The sequence below is a fragment of the Anopheles moucheti genome, chromosome 3 (genome assembly GCF_943734755.1).
Source record: "Anopheles moucheti chromosome 3, idAnoMoucSN_F20_07, whole genome shotgun sequence".
In the NCBI taxonomy this organism is placed as follows: Eukaryota; Metazoa; Arthropoda; class Insecta; order Diptera; family Culicidae; genus Anopheles; species Anopheles moucheti.
In genome coordinates, this window is record NC_069141.1 from 8,209,482 (window position 1) to 8,231,756 (window position 22,275).

The window sequence follows — 22,275 nt, forward strand, 5'->3', positions numbered from 1 at the left end:
ATGGTTGGTGCCTCCTCCTGTACGATATGATGTTCTGCGTAACTTGTTCCACATGGCAATTAACCCTTTGATACGCTTAAAACCACCAAGTTCTATCTGTAAAGAGCTAAACGAGCGGAAGGCGAGAGAAAACCCTGTTGAAAAGAGGAAGAAATGGAATGAACCAAGTTTAGTAATTGGAACCTGAAACAAAGCTACAATAAGGGCAAACATTTCTACTTAATCCTCTCGTTGCACAGCAAACAACAAATCTCAGTACAAGGCCAAGGTTTTGATGCCCACACGTTGACGAGAGAAAGACATGATGTATGTATTGTTTTGTGTTTTCAATTGTGCTTTGCCGAAGTGTTAACAAAAAAAGTAAACCATCTACCAAACACTCCGATAAACGGTTTGCCAACGAGAAAAGTGGGGGAGTCACAAGACACGGAAACCATAAATAGGCGCGCGTTCTCACGCCTTCTCGTGTGTAGTACGACTGGAATGGTGGGGTTTAACAGGTAGTGCAAAATAATTCGCTACGAGCGGCCGGATTACACTGCTAAACAAAAAAAGGACTATTAACTTATTTATATATCGATTAAAATTATTGCAGAAACGGATACGGGATTGTGGGATCGCGGAGAATGACAGTGGATCGAGGAGAGAACAAAACAAATGAAGTAAGAAAAAAACACAAGAGAACAATATCGAAGAAGGGACGACAAAAAAATGATAAAATTGTGCAAAATGCAAATGCTTTTTTATTGGACTCAATAAACAAGATTTGTGATCAAAAAAACTGCGTTTGGTTGGTAAGACTTGCATATGTGAAAGAGAGACCAACAAAGAGAGGAGCGGATGTGTGTGATGTTCGAACATTTGTTATTTAAATCATTTATTTGTTTTTGTTCTATGCTTTCTTTTACAGCTGCATTGCCGCCACAGTTACCGGGGATGGTAACATCTCATCAGCCTTTTATTTGTTTTAATACTCCAACGTAATTCGGGCCTCCTTTCCATCTACCAACACGCGGATGCCGTGCTTTAGGCAGAACTCTCGCTTGATATACCCAAAGAAGAGATCCGTTATAAGGAAAATCTGCAAAGAGAACGAATTGAATTATGCAACAAATCGTCTGCAAAATTGAAAAGAATACCATAATTACCTGGGCTGTGCAGAAAATTAGCGTCACACCGAAGTAAAAGTTGGCGTTTGCTGAATTGTTGTATATCCACAGGTGCCACACGGTTGGGGCGAGCACACTCGTCACCAGCATCGTTGCACCGACGATGAAATTGTTCTTCATGACTGAAAAATAACGTAAAAAGTACACGTTGAGTTCGAACTTTTCTCTCGCACAATATCGCAGCAAGAGTTTGTGACTCACACATGGAAATCGATTTCCACAGCGGAATGAGGGCAAGGTAGAAGCTAACATCGCCCACGCACGGATAGGAGCGAAAAACGGCCGCCAGCCCGATCAGCATCGTTGCCAGCATGATCGGTTCCTTGTGTAGCTTGAACGTGAGCGGAAACAGGTACAGCAATGTGGCATTGATTTGGAACGAGTACAGGAACAGCGTCCGGAAGTGATCGAACATTTCCGTGAAGAAGTACCAGAACAGCCCAATATTTGGTTGTAAGCTGCGGCAGTTGATGCTATACATGGGATGAAAGAAAGTGTGTCTATTAGCAAATTCGTGTTTGGTGAATCCGATTTAATTGCATGAATCTTTGCATGAGGATTCAGACCCGAGAGTCGATTTGTGAATGCTTTAATGCTTAAGATTCATATAAATGACACTTCACAAAAGATTCATTATGCACAACACTACAAATCACACGCAGATTTTGCAGAAAAGGCTTTCGAGCACTTACATGAAGCCATACGTGGCGTCTAGGAAACTCCAGTCTCCACCCATCAGAAAGTTGCCGAAGTAATTAACTCCTATAAATAAGCTTGCAAATAAGAGGCAGCTGGCCGTTATGCTGCGAAATCTGCTCCCACTGCTGCCTGTCCCGGTTTGGTGATTGGCAATGTGCAGTGCGCCCGGTGCGAGTAACACAAATGGATACAGATTAATCTGCGTTTCGAGTGCCAGCGCCAGGAAGCTGACCAGCCGTTGACGACGCGATAGCCCGTACAGAAAAGCGGCCAGCAGGAAGTTACTCCACACGGTCGTCGTCTGGCCGACACAGTTTAGAATGGTGTACGGATTGAACAGGTAAGCAAACCCGACGGACATCGGAACCGTGTGCAGATCCGCCTCGACAAGATGGAGCTCATCTGTGTCCTTCGCGTACGTATCCATTTCGTTTCGTTGTTTTTCGTACATATCGCGTATAAATACTCGTGCCGCTAGCAGCAACAATATCCCTGTCAGAACGTCCAGCAGGATGAACAGGGACGGTATGGCACTTGGGACATTATCTAACAGCCAGCGGGAAGCGTGCAGAATAATTGGATTTTTATGATACACGTCCCCATCGTATGGATTGATTCCGTTCGCATACAGATATGCGCCTTCCTCGACTGTGGAGTGAATGAGCGAGTCAGTCAAACGAAAGGCCGGTGTTTAATGTTTAAGGGAGAATGGAAACCGCTTACCTCGTTTCCATGCATTTATCGGAGTAGATACTTCCACCCGGTTCTGTATCCCTTGCGAGTAGCGCGAATTCATCAACAGAAAGCGCACTGCTGCGGCCACTCCTATGCTTATCGCCAGCTTCATTCTGGATACGCTGATATCTTGCGCGGCCACAGGCCCAACGTTTTGGCAGCACGTCAATTATTAGTAGATGTGTTGCTTCACATAAACGTTTAGACTTGTGATTTGTAACACACTTTCCTTATCCACCACACTACCACATTTTTATTCACTTTCGCGTTCGTTGTTTTAAATCCCGGTCTTCATCGATAAAAAGGGCGAATGAAGAATTTGTTTATCTACGCTGTTGGTGTTGTTGATGTTTCGCTTTTGTTAAGTTGACAGTTCGCGTAAGCATGTGACAACCGTTTATCAAGCCACGTTTGTTTCCTCACTTGACGACATGCTGGCATGCTGTCAAATTATCTAACACGGTGTTTGTTTACATTTCGTCCGGCACGGCGCGTGCCGAGTATTGCTCGCTTTACTTACCAGGTTTTTAGCACGTAAAACCTTTGGAACGTCCTAATTTTAATACTCTTTTCAATCCCTTTCAGATCATCGATATCGTACAACTTTCACAGCCGCAAAATGCGTATGGCTAGTGCATTGTTACGATCTCGCAAGCCACAGAACGAGACGGACGTACCATTTCAGGAGGTGCTGCCACTTCGCCTCAAAAACCATGTGAGCGGTAAAACAGATAAAACAAGCGATGTGGCATGCCTGCAAGAGATGGCAGTGCTCTTTTCCTGTCTGAAAACGCACGATTTCAATGAAAGTTTGTGCGCTAAAGAGGTGGGTACCTTCCAGCGCTGCTACAAGGTGTTCCTGGATAAGAAAATGGACAAAAAGGAAACATCCAGCAAGGGTATGCTAGTGGCAGGAAAGGACCTCAACTATAAGCAATTAAACAAGGTGCTGAAAAAGTATCCTACATCGGCACAGAATTAGGGATAAGATCCTTGTTCGGGGTTGCTGCTTGGAAGGTGCTTATGCTGATGCATATTGTAGTGTAATAAATCCTTCATACAATAAGGAAACACGTTTGTATCCCGAAAATATTCGAAACCAGGTAAGTAACTTCATTTTAATCGTTTAATTACTCATGTACACATTATTCTGAGGTGGGTTAATTGCACAACGAAACAAAGCTTGTAATTGACTGCTAGTGCCATCTGTTGTTCGGTGCCGAAACTCATTCAAAATGTTTTCCCATTTCTTTTGTCGACCATTGCAGCTGGTTCGGATTTTACTTCGACAGCCTTAAGAAATCCCATTAATCCCATTAGCTCCGTTCATGCCTTGTGGCTTTATTGATTCTCTATGCTAGTACAATAAATATAGCTGGGTGTGTTTTTGACGAACCTAGAATGTTGGCAGTGTTGTTCGTAAATTGTGCACATTTACATGACTAAAAAAGGTTTTTAGTTTTTGCAGAACGACTAAGCCATTAGGCGCGTCACATGAATAAATTATGACTCTTTACGAGCATTAATGAACTTATTGTCCGTCGCGAACGAACGCTCGACGGAAAGAATACATTAAATAAAACGATAAATTAAATAATATGCGCATCAAAAAGAAAACACATGCGCCGATAGTAACGATGAAAGGTGTACGATTAAACAGATAACAATTCAGAACACTTCCTTGCGGAACTGGAAGCCAAACTGGTCGCACTTGTAGCGCAGGGTTTTGGCAAGCTGTGGCGGTCCACAGTAGAACACCGTCACTTTACCCTTTTTCTGGTCCTGAATTTGTTTGAACACTTTGTCCCAGTTGGGTCGACCGGCGTTAGTGCGCGTTTTTAGCCCGGTGATCAGATCACGCTTCTCTTTCTCGTGTAGCAGATCCAGGGCGAGCTGCAAACCGACCGCCTTCATGTCCGTCTTTTGCAACGCACTGGTAATGTACATGTGCATCTCGAGGAACCGTTCCATTGCGCCACCGAGTTCCGCCTGTTCGATCTCGAGCTGGGACAGTAAATTGACGAACCACTCGAACGAACGCTGATCACGGTTGATCCAGAAGAAGTCCACCTTGCGCAGGTTCATGATCGTCGGTGGAATCTCGCTCGACCATTCGTACGAACACCGCGGACAGCAGTGTCGGGCCTTCCAGTAACGGTGCATGATGGATTGCAGGATCGAGGCGAACGGTGTTACACCGATACCGGTCGCAATCAGCACGGCATGCTGCGCTTGGAAGATATGACTCGAGGGTGCACCATACGGTCCGTCAATGTAGATTTCTAGCGGTTTACCAACGGGATAGTTGACCGGTCGGTTTCCGGATGCTGCACCGGCTGTAACGATTGCATCTTGCGATGATGCTGACCCAACCGCAACCACGGCTGTGCCCGTCGTTGATACAGCTCCTGCTGTGCGACCTTCTTCCGCATCCTTTTGCGTGAAGACACCGGGCGAAACGACGATCGAATTGGTTGAGTCGCGCGGTTCACAGTTCTCCAGGCTTGGAGTCTTAAAGGCGATGATCGTGGGTTTGTTACGCATATAGCGGAAGCTCTGCGCAAGCGATTTATTCTGTGGACTCAGATAAGCCAATCCGAGCGATTGGAGTCGTGCCTTGCGGATTTGAACTTCATCGAACGAGCGCTCCGATTCCGAGCGCATGTACTCCCGAAGTCTAGTTAGTGAAAAATGATGCGTGTTAGTGAAAAGTGAAAGTGTCAAATATGCTGAAAAAGGTAGAATTCGAACATTTGCATTACTTACACCATCATACGCTCCCGCTTTTTGAACTTGTTCTGCATGTCCGGCATTGAGAGAGACTTCTCCAGTGGGACCTTCTGCTGGAAGATCAGTTTATGCAGGCTTTGTTCCGGTGTGACCTTACGCTTCGCATCTTTCATGTCGGATCCTGCCGCCCCGTCCGGACCACCATCGACTCCATCACCGGCGAATCCTTCATTCGATATTCCAGCAACTCCGCCAACTCCACTCGATCGTGGGATAAGCTGATCGCGCCTAGAAAAGGTCCGCTGTAGCGTCGCCTGTATCTTCTTCAGAGCTCGATTCTCCGACATTTGCCGTTCGAATTTGGGTTGGCCGGTGGACGTTGTGATTGGAGATGGTGCACTATAGCCTTCCATCGCAAGCTTCGAAGTTCCCGGCGGATGTCTCTGCTTCATAATACTAGCCGGAGTGGATGCATCACCCGTACGAGGTATAGCTCCACCAGGCACAGCTTTCGCTTTGTTGAGCGCCGATTCAAAGCTAGAACTTTTGTGTATTGTTCCGGTTGGTGTGGGTTTTAGCTTTTCCTGCACCACATCAACTGAACCGCCGGTGGCGACAGCAGCCACCGCCGGTACCGATGCCGCACCAGAACTTCCGGCCACCAGTGCCGGTATTTCGCCATTGTGTAAGCGTTCCTGCTCTCGCTCGAAGAAGTTGTGCAGCCGGTTGGTCCATTCGCCAACACCCCGAATATGCAGCCAGATGTAGTCCTCCTGTTCCGGTGCGCTGCTCAGCGTGAATGGGTGCCACTCGTACTGGGCGATCGCGGGAATGTTGACGAAAACGTAGTCCCCAGGCCGGAAGCAAAAGTGTAGCGGACGTTTGATCACGAGATGTGTCACCTTGGACGGGAGCAGCAGTCCGGACGAGATGTACGTCTTGCCGTGTTCGGTGCGCATCCAGACTAATCTTTGGGAACGGTGTTGGAAGTCGTTAGGCAAGTAGCAGGGTAATCACCAGAGGTCAAACTGAGACATCTCCACTGCGACCTACCTTATTGTGCGTTCGATCAGATAGATGAGACCGGGTACAATGAACCACTTCCAAAAGTTGGGCCCATGGAATAACACCAATATCCAGAACGGCACATACAGCAGATGCGTCCAATAGAACACCTACGGAAGTTACAACAGTCAGTAAGGAAGGAAGAATTACAAAAGATTAAATATCAGAATCAGGTGCACTATTGCAACAAGATCACAACTAGGACTATCTCATTCTAGCAAATTCTAACAACGCTAAGGAACTAATGGATGCTTGGTGTTTAATATACTTCGAAGCTGCCACCACGTCGCACGAACGGCTGCGAGCAGATGAACATGATTAGCAGGATCAGCACCAGGACGATACCGGTCGGATTGGCACAGCCTTTGATCGATCCGAACAGACCGGGCCGGGCCGTAAACAGCCACTCGGCCGTGGTGTAGTTGTTGGCGTTGAGTACCGGATCGTTCACGACGATCGTGGCTATATGTACATAGGCCATACGAAGGAGCCAGGGAGCAATGGGGACGGAAGGATTGTGCGGTTGTGGTTTGCGATAGTAGTTTGATCGGAATGGAAAGATAAATACAGAAGAAGAAAGATTAGGGATTAGGGTTAATGCGCTGTGTTACAAGTGCCGGTGGTCGGTTGAATCGCTTCTTTTTTTTCGTATTAGTAATGGTCGACTGAGTGATCGTCGGATCAATACAGCGTCGGACGATACAATGTAAGCGGTGCAGTATACTGAACGGTTTTGCGGTCACCGAGTTAGTGCTGGTAAATTAATTTTTAACGAGATCAATTCTACCACACACTCAACGTCGTCCGGAGTCGTTCGATCGGCGGCGGCTTACAGTACAGGCAATTACAGTCCGTCCCATTCAGGTGCTACCTGATCGAGGATGTCGGTGGCTGATATTTCATCGATTACCGACAGGTGAACAGGCTTCGGTGCCGGTTTTTAACCGGAGCTGCTTTGTGATAAGGAAAAACGCTTTCAGGCCAAGATAAGATTATGTCGGTGGTTGGGAGATTAAATGCATAGCCTACAATGTAGCGCGATAAGTGAAAACAGGATATTGAACAGAGGGGCTTTTAAAAGAGTAGCATGCCGTAATATCTACCAGATGAAGTATAGGGCTTAACGTATGTACAAATGTTATTTAAGGTGTTGGATTCTATCTACAAACCGAAGTTTAAAGTTATTCATTATAGTAAGAGATAGAAAACACAATCTACAAATGTACAAATAGTATAAACTTTAATTAAACAAAACAACATAAGATATGCAAGCGTAAACAATTACTGTTTTGCAAATAAATGAATAAAAGAAACGACCAAAAAACGACTTCTCCTAAAGAAGAAACGACAAAAAAACCCCATTCATAAAAATCTCCCCGAACTCACTAAATTGAGTTATAAAAGTATAATTTATGATATCGCTTGATCGCTTTTTTCCCTCAGCTTTCGTTTTAAAATTTATCCCACCACAATCGGTGCGGAGCGTGTGCATATAAAAGTGCATTCAAGTCTCTTCCATCCTCACCGTCATACCCGCTCAGATATGCGAGGGACATTTGGCACTGGTGGCGCATTTTATGACTTCCTCCCGATGGAAGGAAATGAGCGATTTGGACGCTTGGTGTGACTTGGCGAGGTTTGGGGCACTTGGTTGTGCGTTTGCGTAAAATAAAGCCATAAAGCCGTGATTACGATTCCGCCCTGAAGGAACAAAAACCTAATGGTAAGGGCAATAAAGAAACAAAATAACATCATCGCGAAATTGCGATGCAAGGAATGGGAATGGAACTCTTTCCCCTGCCATTCCTCTTCACGGTCGAATTGTTGCGTGCGTCGAATGGTTTCTCGTCTGGACGGTCGTCTGGTAGAAGTGTCCGGCGTTTCGTTACGGACAGGTCGGCCACTGTGCCGTGGCGTGTTACTTACTGAAGTTAAACAGGTGCATGATGGTGTGGACAAGGCTAAAGATGGCCACCAGAACGCCGGTCAGTTTATGCAGATAGATGTGCTGATCGAGCGGCAGAAAGGCCGTAAAGCCGCGCGTCCTCAGAAAAGTGATACACTGGCGCAACATCAGCACCAGTATGAAGGCACAGTTGAAGTTGAGACATTGCCCTGAAACGTGAAGATAGGTCGAAGCAGTCGGATACAGTAAATGCTTAATCCTTTAAGTGCAGAGCTGTGTAAGACTTGTTGTGGATAGCGATCAGGCGAAGTAATGTTCTGATAAGATTAACTCATTACTCAATAGGGGAAACTTCTCGACCACTTACCGCAGGCTCGTGCCATTATGACGAATCCGTTACTGTCTCGATACTGAATGGCACGCGATATAAACAGTCCCACGTTGATCAGCGTAAAGATCGTCAGGAACGACAGATACACGTAGTTGTTCTTGATGTACGGCGCCGTCAGCTGATGGGGCAAGGGTTTTTTCTTGCGCTTCTTCTTCGTGTCGTCCTGTGGCAGTGGCACCAACCATCGATCGATGCTGTACACGGTCAAAAGTGCGCGAGAATTAGCTTTAAGGATACTGCATGAAACTCCACAAGCTGAATAGATCACCTGATGCTCAGATTCTCCAGCAAACCGCCATGCTTTTCGAGCTGATTTTTGAGCGCCTCGTACGTAATGGCACCACGATTAAACTTGTCCGCATCCTCAAACATGGCCATGGTAAGATCCTCGATCTGCGGGAAAGAGCATTTACCTGGCATTAATGTCACTTATGGCAAACATGTGTCCCGGGGAACTCTCGCCGCTTCACGATCAAAATGATGAGCAAAATAATTAGCAATAATTAAAGGTAATTTATGAAGATCCACATCCAACTGTTGGAACTGGGGAGCTATTTGGAGGTGCCACTGACGACTTCACCATTGATTCGAAGGTGTGGTAGAACACAACGTGTACACGGACAGGTTCCTCCTACCGGAGGCGAATGCTCCCTTCAAGTTACACCGGCTGCCACTGTGAATGTCAGAACTGGGAAAGATGCGTAACCCTTCATCACCCATCTGCGGCTCTTTTCTAGCTGCTAATGAGTCTTATACCCGGGACCCTCACATGCACGCGCACAGATTCACAGCGTAAATTAATCTTCAACGCTGACTAATGGCTTTCCTCTGGCAGCCACCATCCAGAGTACCAGACATCCGGACAGTTTGATGACCGGTTTCCACCCGTTACTGAACCTGACCCGCACCAACATTCCGAACCACCGGCAGCATTTACTGCCTGGCAGTTGCGATTTGTTAGCAATAGTACTTTTAATGATAATTTATTCCATTACAAAATTATGAAACAAATTAGAGCGCGATTGTCCGCGACCGTTCGCCGCGTCAACACACAACCACGTCCGGGGCAGGACCCGCCGTTTTCTGGTTTGTGCGCACCAGGCGTGTGCGTGTGTTTGTCATAGCAGTTTGCAGCTAGGTGCGAATTACCAAACCATTTCTCATTCGTCGATAACTGACCGGAATGACGGATTGGACGGGGATTCGGGTTCGAAATGTTTGGTGCTGGTGCTGAAAAAATCTGCAAACCTTTTTTTTTTGCTTTTCTGCACACTCATCCGGAAGAGGGGATGGCAAATTGAACTCTCCTCTCGGTCGGGCTCACTGCTAACCGAATTAACCTGCGCTTCAACAGGTGATGGTGCGTATTCACTGACTCCGGGTGGTTTGAGTAACGGGCCCGGAGGGAGACGGGGGTTTTTGTGTGTGTGACTCGCAATGTACGTCGAGAGACAACCCCAAAAATGGTCTGACAGTGTATTAAGAGAAAATCATTAATCATGCCGAACCGAAACTACTACTGGACGGTGCAGCTCAACCACCGATGAGATGTAGTTTCGGCACGGGGGATAGGAACGAATGCGAATGATTTATTTTATGCACAACTTTTATTAAAGTCATCTTTACTAGTTCATACAGATTGAAGAAACTTTTACGTTTACGATTGTTATTTTTGCTTTGGGAAAATTGTATGCTTAGGGAATTAAAACGTATAAATGCGTATAAGCTATTTGTAGTTGTTTTTTTTTACGAAAGACCCTAATCCATGAATGTTTCGGTGGAAGTTCATTGAAACTGAAGCAGCACATTTGTAAAACAAATAATACTTACCGGACTTTCGTAATTCTTATCGGACTTGATGTAGCGTAGAAGAAAGCGGGTGATTTATTTTGTTGCACCCGTATTTAGAACTGTTTTTGAGTGCACTGGCAGTGCACGTTCTGTTGTTGGCGTTCACGAAACTTAACGAAACCGATCGTCAACTGTCAACTTCCTGCCTGCGGTGTTACTTGGGTGAACATACCATCCCCCCCCCCCACCATGACAGAATGTCATAACAAAACAAACTAGTTGTTAGCACGTGTTGTTCGCGGCTAGTGGTGGAAAGCAAATTCTAGTGATTTGCGGGTGATTTTTGTGATTTAGTGAGTTTACGTGTGATAATCCCCTTGACAGTTTCTATTTTCACTACTCGTGTGAGTTGGTGCTTGCCCGGATGTCGATGATGCGTGTGAGGGCCATGTGATTGTTGGTAAGGATTCATCCATCAGGATGACTAATCGGCCAGGTAGTATGTCATTGGTTCGGTGATGCCTCATGTTGTCTTTCTGCAATTCCTGCAGATACTCCGTTGTGCAATGGTTCCAGAAACGTTGGACCATCAGTTGCCACCTTTGGAGTTCATCGAGAGTAAGAATCGCATGCATGGATGTACCGATGAGGAAATGCGTTGGGGTAAGTACTGCCAAATCGTTCGGGTCGTCTGACGTGGGCAACAAGGGTCGGGAGTTCATTGCTATTTGCTGAAGGATGGTGGTATAGCCTTCGTAGGGCAGCCTGGTGCTGGCTAGATATCGGTATAGATGTCGCTTGGCCGTCTTCACCGCTGCTTCCCACAATCCGCCGAAGTGTGGAGCATTTGGTCACGGCACCATGTACGGAATTGTGGATTACGGATTTTTTTATTTCGTAATATTTACCGAATGTAGCGTAGAAAATAGAGGGTGATTTATTTCGTAGCACCCGTATTTATAATAACTGTTTTTGAGTGCCCCTGACACTCCCCATCCTGCCTGCGATGTTATTTTGCGTGAACACAAATATTGTAAAACAAAACTCGTCGACGCTTGGTGCTGCATAAATATTGCACCGCACTGTAAAAACCTATACCTGGAAAGATGAAAGTGCGTGTACGCTACCTGTGGATGAGGATTCTCCGCGAACGGATGCTGCACACTTTTATCCCTTTCTATACCGTGTTTTGAAGGAAATCATGCGGACGAATGTGCGTTAAACATCGCTATAGCAGCAGAGCGTCGTGCAGGATATAGGCCTGGAAAAATGATTCCACCGGTATCGCTTCTCGGCCTAAAGGCTAAGATCAAAGTGTAGTATCTGTTCTTATCAGCTTAACATCTGATAGCTCTTCCATTGGAAGACAACAAATGTTAAACTGATTTTTGGAAGACGGAGGCCAGTTACGGAGCTTGCTCCACTGCCTCCACGGGTTGGCCCGGTATTGCAGTACCGCCGGGACTGGCCCACATTCAATCATAACAAAACTGTTGAAGTAGGAAAATTCTTCAGATCATTGGATTTTTCCATCATTATTGAGATCAGTGCCAGTGGCAAATATAAACATGAAACACATGTTTGTTCACTGAATTCCTTAGCACCCGCACTTTGAAAGTTCAAGGCGATACCTTCCAAGTTACTACTTCAATCAAGCCACACAAAATCCTTCTCACAACGTAAGGACACTTCACACGAGAAGCCGTTCAAGACAAAAACGTCACGTGACTACATTTGCACCGGATATCGTCCGTTAATAGTTTGACAGCTTGTGGCCCGGGAACCGCTGTTCCACAGTTTGCCTTCAGCACGAGTGCTGTTTCATTTTTTTTTGTTTTGTCATTACAAATCGGAAAATAAAAGAAACCGAAGCTTTTTATCTAGCTTTATAATTTAATTAAAAAGCCACAATAGCAGAAGCAAGTTCTTCTCTTTGCCGGCAGCGGTTGGAACTGGTTCCCGGCGACGATTTTTTTTTGTGGTTATTTTTTCTCCTTCTGTTGGTGATAGCCCTGAGGGCTTGCCACGCTACATGCGAGGCATCGAATAGTAAACAATCTGAACGAACTCGAATGGAATGAATGGGGTGAAGTAAGTCAGCCACGGATGCTACTATCCGCGTCCGCGAAACCGATTGGTGTTCTGCAGGATGAAGTAAAACGTCTGCTCGTATGTTTTAATGCAACGAGAAGCAGTAATTTTGTGGAGTAAGAAAAACAGGCGAACATAAAAAATATGCTGCTACCCGTGGAAATTAGATTAAGTACGGTAATGAAGAAAAATAAATAATTTATCATTGCCCGTCAGTATACACACTTCCGTTCCGAATGGTTTGAAGAAACTCGTGTCTAAACGAGAAACGTTCCTGTTAGAGGGATCACTTCTTTCCGACAATGTTCCGTCTGGCGAAGATGTGTGGCTTATGGGCGACGGGGACTCAAACGCGACTCTGATAATTGTATCTAATTTAGCAGGTTGTGTGAATTAATATTCACCTGGCACACACGAGATTACTCAAATAATCATCAAATGCTAATGAAGCCAATGAGTTCAATCGTTCCAGATCGATCGACAATTGAGATCGATCAATTAAATCGTACGATCGGTGAAAAGCACCACACACAGCATCCTGCTATACGACGGCACCCAACTGGGCAGTCTGTCTGGCCGGGTACGGTTTAAGCCGGGCTTCACTAACGTCCACAGCATTGGTACAAACTCTGTGGAACGGTCACTGGGACACCCGGGAATGGAAAAGGGATAATTAATTAGGTTTGAAAAATTGAAAGCATAATTTATGCGTGGCCACGATTCGAAGGGCCAACGAGGAGTGCGCGGTAGATTGGTTCGAGTGATATGGTACAGGCAAAAACCGTTTACGGGCACCATTAAAGTGGGGCTCTCCGTACGAGGGAGGACAAGAAAGGAACAAATTGTCCATACGTCTTAAGTAGAAGCTCAGCGGGAGAGATTGGAACTCGATTGAGAATGGTCCCCACGGGAAGCGGCATTAGGGTAAATTACTTCATCAGAGAAAGTGTGTGTCCGCTGGAAGTCACGAAGCAAGTGAAGAGTATTTCAATTTATTATTCCCCAAGTTTGTTTAATAACAGAACTTTAATCATAACAAACTTCCGGGTTTAAAATTGTGTTTAGACATTTTTTTAAAAGATCTAAACAAACCATCTCAAGTTCTGAATAGGCAAACAAGTGTTGGGTTAGTCTGATTCTAATTCATGAATCTGAATGAATCTTCGAACTGAATCCTGGAATCTTCAAGGAAGATTGATAAATTATTCTTAATGAATCTATTTTGAGTTGACTCCTGTTTGGAATGACTCTTAATTAAAGATAGAGATTCATTCATGAATAATTCTTCTCAAAAGATGAATTAAACACAACTTTAGTTATCTATGTTTAAAAAACCCAAACTCTATTCTAAAATATTATTCTATATCTTACTTTCTTCAAAGCATGACTGCAATTTAAACTGTATTTTTTTGTCTAACTTTGTAGACACACTGTCACATACACACTTACATACAAAGCCCACAGAGATATCACGCCAAGCAAAAATATGACAGCAATCTACTGGTCCACGATCGGAACACGGTACCAAACCGTACAAAGTAATAAGTCGCATGCGGACCACATTTTAATGAAATGCGCATTCATCTCGCCGTGTGTATTTCTTTTTCAATTCGCCCACTTTTTGCTTGAAGATTGATAAACGCAAACAACATGTATTCCCGATGGATGAAGTGACGAGGGTGAAACGAGACACAAACAACCCAAGAAAATGTACGCCAAAAAAAAAGCGCACCAAGATATCTCCGGATCTCTCAAGACCACAACCGTCGCTTATGATGAATGTACTGTTCTGAGGCGAGTTGAAGTGAAACGGGTTGGTAGGGAAACCAGTGGAATGTCCAACCTGCTTGATAAACATGCGCGACTTTGATGCTGTGGCCGTTGCATTTGATTTTGAAGTCCTGCCATGTGATACATGTTCGCTGCGACCGCTATAAATTACTGTCCGTCTCGTGTTGGCTTACCGGTCACGGAGGCTTCACCTGCTCCGATAGCTCTCCGCAAAACATTGCACACCCGGCCGTCGGAGCAATGTTGAGGGCGGGTGGACATTGCTCCAGAGCGCTTGAGAGCTACTTCTAAGCTTGTTCTTGCAGACGTGAATCGAAACATAAACCTGGCCCGTGAGAGTTCCCAGCGTGCGGGCAAGAAGAAGCCGACGCGTACGTAGAAGTAGTACCAACCTGATCCTCGGAGAAACGCATGCCGTTTTCCTCCATGCACGCCCGCATCACATGCTGTAGCTCACGGTGTTGAATCAGTCCGTCACCTGGCGGTGTGTTGTTTTCCCGCCCCGGGGAAGTTGTTTGTTCGGTTTTCCACATGTAAATCGAGAAAAGGGGAAAGAGAAAAGAAAGATATACTAGATGTAAAGGAGTTGTTGCTTTTGGGTGGATTATGACGATGGGAAAACGACTCGCTGGAGAAGCTGCAGGTTGTGGCTTTGAATCAAGTCACCATTAATTTGTGTCTCTGGCCAGCGTGGTGCGCCAGTAATGTAGCCATAAAGCAGATAATGAGACCACCGATTAGATGCTTATCGATGCTATGGCGTTCGTACGTGATCCTCATGTTTCTGTCACGACTCGGCGGCGCGCCGTTGGCTCTGGACGTCTGGTTGAATTCTTCGCGTAGCTTTACATCCCAAGGTGTGCTGTGGTCGACACACACATCAAGCAGTGTGTGTCTTTAACGTTTAGCTAAAGCGTGACAAATGCTTTCATTCATGCTCTAAGCTGCTTTTGGGGACCGCGGGTTGATGGAAGATGGAGGATTATTGCATGAATATTTGACACAAGATTGACAGTAGCTCGTGTGAAACATTCTGCTTGGATGGAAATCGGCCTCAAGTTGGTAGACGACCACAAGCGAATAGTTCGATTGTTCCACGAATGTCGTGTATTATGCTCACTGCGAGCGTCGTTTCATACGATGATAGATGTACGCACGGAAGCTCGTGTGCGGTTACACGGTTGTACCGATGACGTGAGCTGTCAGGGCCCCGATGTCGTGAGGTCCGTGGTCAATCGAGCACAAAAGCCTCAGGAAGCTTTCGTCTGTGCAAGGCGCTAAAGAAGCAAGTGGCACCAATTTTAAGCCCCCGGCAAAGGTGCACATTACGGTTGGAAGGGATTCATGGTGGAGGCTCAAAATTTAGCTCACATACTTCCACACAGACCATTTTTCTCGAGGAAATCAACCATTTCACATTTCCTGTGGCAATCGTTTAAATCGATGCTCATAATTTCGGCGACCGACTGGAGAGCTCCCAGATGTGCTATTAATTATTGATACCCCAATTAGAGGGGAATAAATCAATCCGAATGTGTGTTTCCCGTACCGTCTAAATCATACACTTTGAAGAGGAACTTAATTTTGTCCTCTGGCGACTGTCCGGCAAACTGGTGGATGGCATCGATGAATTCCTGTCGATGGGAAGAAAAGAGCCGACCCAAATCGGATGAATTAAAAGCAGCAAATGAGCGGTTTCGGAACCGAAATGTCACTGTGAAGCGTGGTCAATCATCACAAACCTTACCTGCAGCGAGATGGAACCGGAGTTGTCCTTGTCGAAGATTTGGAACACACGCTCGGTGAAGAATGGCTGTGTGAATTGCAGATTGAAAATGGTAGCTCGCGTTACGGCAAATTCGGTGGATTGATAGTTCAGATTTCCTAGCGGAATGGCTGGCGCTTGATTGCGGTGAGCTAGCCGGTACTTACGTTTTTGGAGGTAACAATTTTCTTAAACTCCTCCCGACGGATCTCTTTCTCATTGCCGACTGTTTTAATGAACAGTTGCTCCAGCCGCTCCAGTGATGATTTGTCGAAGCCTGTTCTTGGGCTGATGAAAGGGTGAAAAGAAACATTGGTGAAACTCTGGTGCGCCAACATGTGTCAACAGTTACGTGTTCTCTCCCCTCGCGGGACAAAGCGTAACCTTTGCCTCTGCATTAACCAGACCGGCAATTAATGACACCGACAGTGTGTGTTAAAGTGCATCAATTAAGCTTAAAACCTCTAAAGCTTCTTCAGTGGTGCGCGTGATCGGTCATGTGGTCCCAAATGATCCAGAAGTATTGTGACAAGCAAAAACAATTCATCATTATCCAAGATGGAAAATGGTTCCATCCTACCTGCCATTGAAGAAAGGTTAGGGGACCCTATTTTGGTATTCCTCGTGACTCGTGACTTTTTCGATCACTTATGATCGGAAGTGGGTTTTTTTCAGTGTTCCATCATGTCCACCGTAGACAGAGCCACTTTTAGGCTCAATATCTTTTCTTTTAAACATAAACAATTAGTACGATGAAACTACAACCGATAACAGCGATATTGATTATGTCGTCAATAATTAATTGACATCTGTTGTCTCGTGACAACGTTTGACTTGAATAGGTTACATCTTAAACCCCTTTTGAGCGAACCAATTTACACTACAGTGTCTATTGTTTGTTCCATTCAAAGTTTTCATTTATCAACCAATGGAAAACATGAAATGAGAAAGACCGAAAGCCTTGGAGTCTCGCAGTGGCCATTGAGCAAGTGGAGCAAGTGTTAAGCTTTGCTCAGTTCCAGTACCAAACATGGCAAACCATCCGAACTGTTCAGATAATCGATCGCGCACTGTGAGCATTCGCGGGAATGGCATCACCTTGAGAAGCGCACATGTGATAAACTTAAATCGCGGTGCGATTCATTTCGTTTGCAGAGGAGTTCCAAAAGAAACGCCACAAAAAGCGAGCGGTCCCGCGTACCCGGTTAATTGGCTTTCTTTGGGCCCGAAACGAGATTACACTGCCGAGAATTGGGGTGACAGGTGGAATTTCCTCAAAACAAAGCAAGGGTACCATTGATGGCTTCGGGGCAAATGACGGCCAGATACGGAACCTACACGCATCTGAAGCGGGTAGCTCCAAATCGTAACAGTCATGTTGGCCAAGGACACGTGTGTTGGAAGCAGGTGGGCAAAGCTAGTGAAAGAGCTCTTATTTACGTGAGTTTGGAGCTTTATTTTGTCGGAGAATTATGTGACTTAAAGAAGATACATGGCTCATGTACGTGTAATGATCGAGTATATGACTTTATTTGCAAGAAATTGATGTTACACCTTCTGAAGAAGTGGAAAGCGATCGTTTACCGATGTCTTCTGTTGACAAATCGCACAGCGCATTCCCCGTGGTGAGCATCGTTCCAACCTGGACAGACCGTGCCGGACATCTATCACGTGCCTCGTCCAGTAACCACGACGCTCATACCGACGACATACCCCATAAATCTTGATTAGCCCATCTGAGCGCACTTCACGAATATTCGCGGTTGCGCTGGTTTGTTTTTTTGCTGCATCTTATCCCTCCAGCAACTTGGTACCAGCACGTTCAAATAAGGATCCTCGACGCAGATGGAGAGAAATAAATCATTCCATCTGCTACTGCGAAGATCTCCGTCTCCTCCACGCGTTCCAGACAGACCAGCCGTCATGGGCTGACCGATTTATCGCAAAACGGATTCCTCGCACAGGGCGCAGGTCACGCGATACGGTCCTCGATCAACCAGCCCGATTGACACCAGTTCGTGCCAAATGTTAGTTCCTCAAAAGCCACAAGGAAGAAATTCGTCGCGAAATCTAATCTATCCCCCTCTCCTCCGCTCCATAACGATCCACGCGACCGCGAACGTGAAGGTGTTCAATGTTTGTATTTATTGTGATGATGATGATGATCGCAACGCTTTCCGCGATTCGTGACTTGGCACTCCGCCTATTCGCTTTGCGCCATGTGTCGTGTAGCAGTGAAAAAATGAAGGAAAGCTGTTTACCTCAGCGGCAGCACACTGTGGCCGCCCAATGCTACCATCGCTTCAGCGCGTTTGACCTGGGTGCTCTTTTTTGGGCCATGTTTGTTGCAAAAGGTACAAACAAAGCAACAATTGGGAGTTTGTTGTGCCGGTGTGATGGAGTGTTTTGCAGTTTGTCAAAGTTGGTCACGAATTTCTCGGGTGTGAGCGAGCGTTTCGCTGGTAGGTTCCAAGCATGAGGCTGGAAGTTTTGTTTTCTAAACGATCGACTCTTGAAGTTTTATCGGCAACCCTTCAGTTGGGCATGTAGACGAAGCTATCTGTCGCATATATTTCGGGATCATTCAATTAAGGACAACATAAAAAAGAAAGTGAAACTCTGAACTTTGCTCCCGTTTATGCACTTTCCAAAAATGGTGACATCAGGTACTTCGGCCGAGGGTTCCCCAAGATCTCGCAGAGTACAAAATGCGGTAGCTCCATCTGGCGGAATAAAGTCAATACATATTAATTATGCACCATAATCACGCATCTCCATGAAGCCATCCAATTCCCACGAGGCAGGATTCCGGGTGCAAACAGCAATAAACATTTTTATGTGAATGCAGCACGATGTGAGCACCGGTCGAAGAATGCACGCATAGCAAACACATTTCCCAAAGGTGAAGTTCGTTGCGAATGAGCTTGCTGTCTGAGGCTATTTTTCGCATTGACCAGAAATTACGACCTGACCCATTATACGGGGTTCAGCTTTGGCTGTGGGTAAGCTTATGAATCATTGGCGTTGGGGCATCGAGGCATTGCTTCTGGGTTTGCATCTTTCGCTACAAACATCTTCCCATACGTAGACGAGGTTTGTGCACCGGTCGTCTAATTCCTGCACATTGCGTTTGCCACCGTGTTGTCCATCTGTCTGCAACCATTTCAACTGTCCGGTTTTCACGGCTCGTAAATTATGGTCCCCTCTCTCCCTGTTTGCGCATTGCTCGATGCTCCCGATGCTTCCTTTCTAAGCCGCGTCATCGATCGATTATGGGAGAGCGCGAAAAGAAAACGCTAAGCTAGCCTTTTATTTTTTCTAATATACTTGTTAACATTCACGCAACCGTGGCGATCGATAAATCATGCACTCGCGAGCTATTTATCAAGCGCGGGCAAACGGAAGAAGATTGTGTGCGTGAAATTCTTGCGCGCGGAAAAATGTATGCCCGCCCGGGGGTGGCGGTTGCAGGAAGCAATCGGTGGCCACGGGAAGCCACCGAAACCGTGGCAGCCAGTAACCGATCAGCTGCTGATTAGCTGTACGCGTTACGATCATGGGGCCCCGACGCTGTTCGGGACCCTCGGTGCTTCATCTGGTTTTCCATTCCATTTATTTTATTACATTTCGCGACATAATTTATGAACCCTGCACTGCTGGTTGCGGGCACACCAACTCGCGAACCGCGGGTGCATGATTTACGATTTGTCAATCGGTAAAATGTATCCATTTGCGCTAGTCCGCGTCCAATACCCACAGGCTCGCAGGTGAGTACGCGTGGCCGTGGTATGCAAGCAGGCGTTGCTTTAGCGCATTGTGGGCAATGCGGGCTTAGTGAATGCTCAGGCAACAGCTGAAACGATCGTGTCGAAAGCATCTGAATGAGCTCGCACTGCGTCTGTTTTCACGTACCCTTTCAATAGCATTGCCGTAGTATCTACAATGACGCATGAATGGGTGAAAAGAATATCGCTGTAGCGTAGGGGAATAGGATCTTTGGGAACGGATTCTAGAATTCGAACCTTGGGATCAATCCCAATTCTTTAATCAACCATCGTCTATATGCCGAGTCTAGATCCGTCAAGACCCTGTAGGATTCTTGAATATCTGAATTTGTCTTGATTAGAATCCCGAGTGTGTATACGAAACGAGAATTCGTTTACAAAACTCTGGAGATTTGGATCTTAGAGTGGGAACCGCAACTTTTATTAATTGAGTGGAATCCAGGATCTTTGAGGATCTGGAAGTGTCTTGATCAGAAACCGGAGTATGGATTCGAAACAAAAATACATATGCTGAACTTTCAAAATTCGAATATGGGATTATGAGCCACATTCTTTATTATTTGAGTGGAAATCTCAAACAAATCGCAACTGCATTACTTTTCTTTGTAAAGACTCCGATTAATTAATTTTTAATGTCTCCGAACAGGCATTGGGATTGGATTTTATTCTATATTTAATATTGCTTTACCTTATGTTTAGCATTCTTCAAATGTCAACCCTTGCTATTGACTTTGTTGCTTACCACCTTGATTATAGTGTGTCCAAAAATGGCACACCTGATTGAACACCTCGCATCTTGTCTTACGTTGCATCAAGGCTTTCATTCTTGTTCAACGACGGTGATCAATAGTCCATCAAACCCGATTCGATGTCTGGCGTTAGGTGGTGCTAGTGGCACGTTACTGTCACTTTAATTGGTTCTCGCTTGCATTGTGCGTAACGGTACATTACTGCAAGAAGAGATGTTTTTCACGTACGAATATACGAACCAGTCAACGCTACTTGGTGATCGGAACCGTGTTCAAGTAGTGCGTTGCGCCTGATGTTTGCGGTGTGTATTTAATTTATGCAGTGTAACATCGCTACCACTATTGGTTCCCGATCCTGGAGGGATTTTGCAGCGTAATGGGGCACACTTCATCTCGCTTCGGTAAGTTTCTTCTCGAGTGTGATAGCTGGTACTCTAAACCACTCTTCACTTGTGCACCGCACGATCGGTGCTACCGTAATTTTGCTGTCCATCAAATCGAAAGATCTACCGTGAATCGCCGGTGGATGCGATGGACCGGTATCGATCGGTTGATCTTATCGCAAACGAACAAACACGATCGCGCAGCACCAGACTACCTGTGTACGTGATCGTCGCTTTCCACTGCAAACCTGATCGGTGCCTTAGATATATGCGGCACTAGACGCGTACAAAAAAGAATCGATTACGGTTGCTGATTAAGGTAGGAAAGGTTCTCGTTACAAAATGATTTGGATGATGAATTTGCTATCTTTTGCCCCAGTCTGGAGTTACGGGCAGGTGTCAAACACGCCAGAAGCCATGACGAACTGCAATACTTCCTCACGAAAAAAATAAAACACATTGTAAAGTCGGCCCTGTGTGCCTCAACGGATGATGGATAGAGCGGTCATGACTTCAACTTATCTTTTTACAACGTACTGTACGAAGAGGCCGCCAAGATGGTCTTACCACGAGGCTCTAGTACCTCTGTGCGATTAAGATCTACCTTTTTCCTGATTCCAATGCCCGTAAATGGTTGCCGAAAGAAAGTGAGCAAAACATCGTTTATTTACCCAAACCGTCTCGCAGCAGCCCGCTCGACGTTGATGGTACCGGACAAGCCGTCGTGTGACTTGTTCCCGTTCAACATTCACCGCAGACTACCCGCGTGTGCCTCATTTGGGAAAAACTAATCACGGTGTCGTGATTGAAATAGATCCACTTTTCATATGCGCGAAGGTGTCGGAATAGTTGTGACGGATTTAATTATCCATCGGCACATACAGACACAAACACGACTGGCCGGTGTGCGTCGGTCGTCCATGTTTGTGACGTTTCGCGCACTTGCGGGCCCTTTTTTGAGCCCTCCACGGTGCGGGAGAGATAATTATTCGATCGAAATGCCGTTTGGAATGTTTTCTATTACCGTGGGTTTGACGTGACCGTCACTTACCGTGAGTTGGTGAGGTTCGAGATGAACTCCATTATTTGATTGGTCGATATGAGGTTGGTGGAATCAACGTCGATTAGTCGGTAGAGCTTATCAAGAATCTAGTTCGAGAAAAGAAGTTTACAGAAAGTTATTTTAGATGGGAAGTGTTGGTTAAGCAAGAGAATAGTACTGTTA

General features: G+C 45.7%; 3 protein-coding genes and 1 non-coding gene across 5 annotated transcripts in view; 2 read left to right on the forward strand and 2 right to left on the reverse strand.

Annotated features, from left to right (window-relative positions):
• Positions 1 to 754: 754 nt before the first annotated feature.
• On the reverse strand, positions 755 to 2,944 carry LOC128303249 (phosphatidylinositol glycan anchor biosynthesis class U protein). Its single transcript, XM_053040141.1, has 5 exons — positions 2,592 to 2,944; positions 1,862 to 2,516; positions 1,371 to 1,642; positions 1,149 to 1,291; positions 755 to 1,081 (listed from the first exon to the last, which is right to left on the reverse strand). The coding sequence occupies exons 1-5, from the start codon at positions 2,713 to 2,715 to the stop codon at positions 968 to 970; spliced, it is 1,308 nt and encodes a 435-aa protein (XP_052896101.1). The 5' UTR covers positions 2,716 to 2,944; the 3' UTR covers positions 755 to 967.
• LOC128303260 (uncharacterized) lies at positions 1,939 to 3,679 on the forward strand. 2 transcript variants are annotated; one of them, XM_053040154.1, is made up of 2 exons: positions 1,939 to 2,208; positions 3,189 to 3,679. In XM_053040154.1, the coding sequence occupies exons 1-2, from the start codon at positions 2,189 to 2,191 to the stop codon at positions 3,583 to 3,585; spliced, it is 417 nt and encodes a 138-aa protein (XP_052896114.1). In that variant the 5' UTR covers positions 1,939 to 2,188; the 3' UTR covers positions 3,586 to 3,679. The 2 variants fall into 2 exon arrangements, with proteins under 2 accessions (XP_052896114.1, XP_052896115.1); XM_053040155.1 differs by lacking the exon at positions 1,939 to 2,208 and adding an exon at positions 3,063 to 3,126.
• Positions 3,680 to 3,924: 245 nt separating this feature from the next.
• LOC128303238 (uncharacterized) overlaps positions 3,925 to 22,275 on the reverse strand; it is a 62,346-nt gene continuing 43,995 nt past the window's right edge. Inside the window, exons 4-15 of the mRNA XM_053040122.1 lie at positions 22,102 to 22,199; positions 16,301 to 16,421; positions 16,116 to 16,181; positions 15,918 to 16,002; positions 14,761 to 14,846; positions 8,964 to 9,088; positions 8,672 to 8,889; positions 8,325 to 8,513; positions 6,667 to 6,860; positions 6,387 to 6,508; positions 5,370 to 6,302; positions 3,925 to 5,280 (exon numbers count right to left, since the gene is read on the reverse strand). Of these exons, the coding sequence (XP_052896082.1) occupies positions 4,272 to 5,280; positions 5,370 to 6,302; positions 6,387 to 6,508; positions 6,667 to 6,860; positions 8,325 to 8,513; positions 8,672 to 8,889; positions 8,964 to 9,088; positions 14,761 to 14,846; positions 15,918 to 16,002; positions 16,116 to 16,181; positions 16,301 to 16,421; positions 22,102 to 22,199 (3,246 nt within the window). The 3' untranslated portion in view covers positions 3,925 to 4,271. The remainder of the gene's footprint in view (positions 5,281 to 5,369; positions 6,303 to 6,386; positions 6,509 to 6,666; positions 6,861 to 8,324; positions 8,514 to 8,671; positions 8,890 to 8,963; positions 9,089 to 14,760; positions 14,847 to 15,917; positions 16,003 to 16,115; positions 16,182 to 16,300; positions 16,422 to 22,101; positions 22,200 to 22,275) is intronic.
• LOC128306101 (U2 spliceosomal RNA) lies at positions 11,770 to 11,964 on the forward strand. The gene has a single exon (XR_008287529.1). It is a non-coding gene; the product is annotated as a U2 spliceosomal RNA (small nuclear RNA).

Coding starts and splice junctions, on each gene's coding strand:
- LOC128303260 (XM_053040154.1), top strand. CDS start 2,189: ATGGTGTACGGATTGAACAG. Junction 2,209..3,188: donor ATGGTGTACGGATTGAACAG/GTAAGCAAACCC, acceptor AATCCCTTTCAG/ATCATCGATATCGTACAACT.
- LOC128303249 (XM_053040141.1), bottom strand. CDS start 2,715: ATGAAGCTGGCGATAAGCATAGGAGTGGCCGCAGCAGTGCGCTTTCTG. Junction 2,517..2,591: donor GATAAATGCATGGAAACGAG/GTAAGCGGTTTC, acceptor TTCACTCCACAG/TCGAGGAAGGCGCATATCTG. Junction 1,643..1,861: donor GACGCCACGTATGGCTTCAT/GTAAGTGCTCGA, acceptor TCCCATGTATAG/CATCAACTGCCGCAGCTTAC.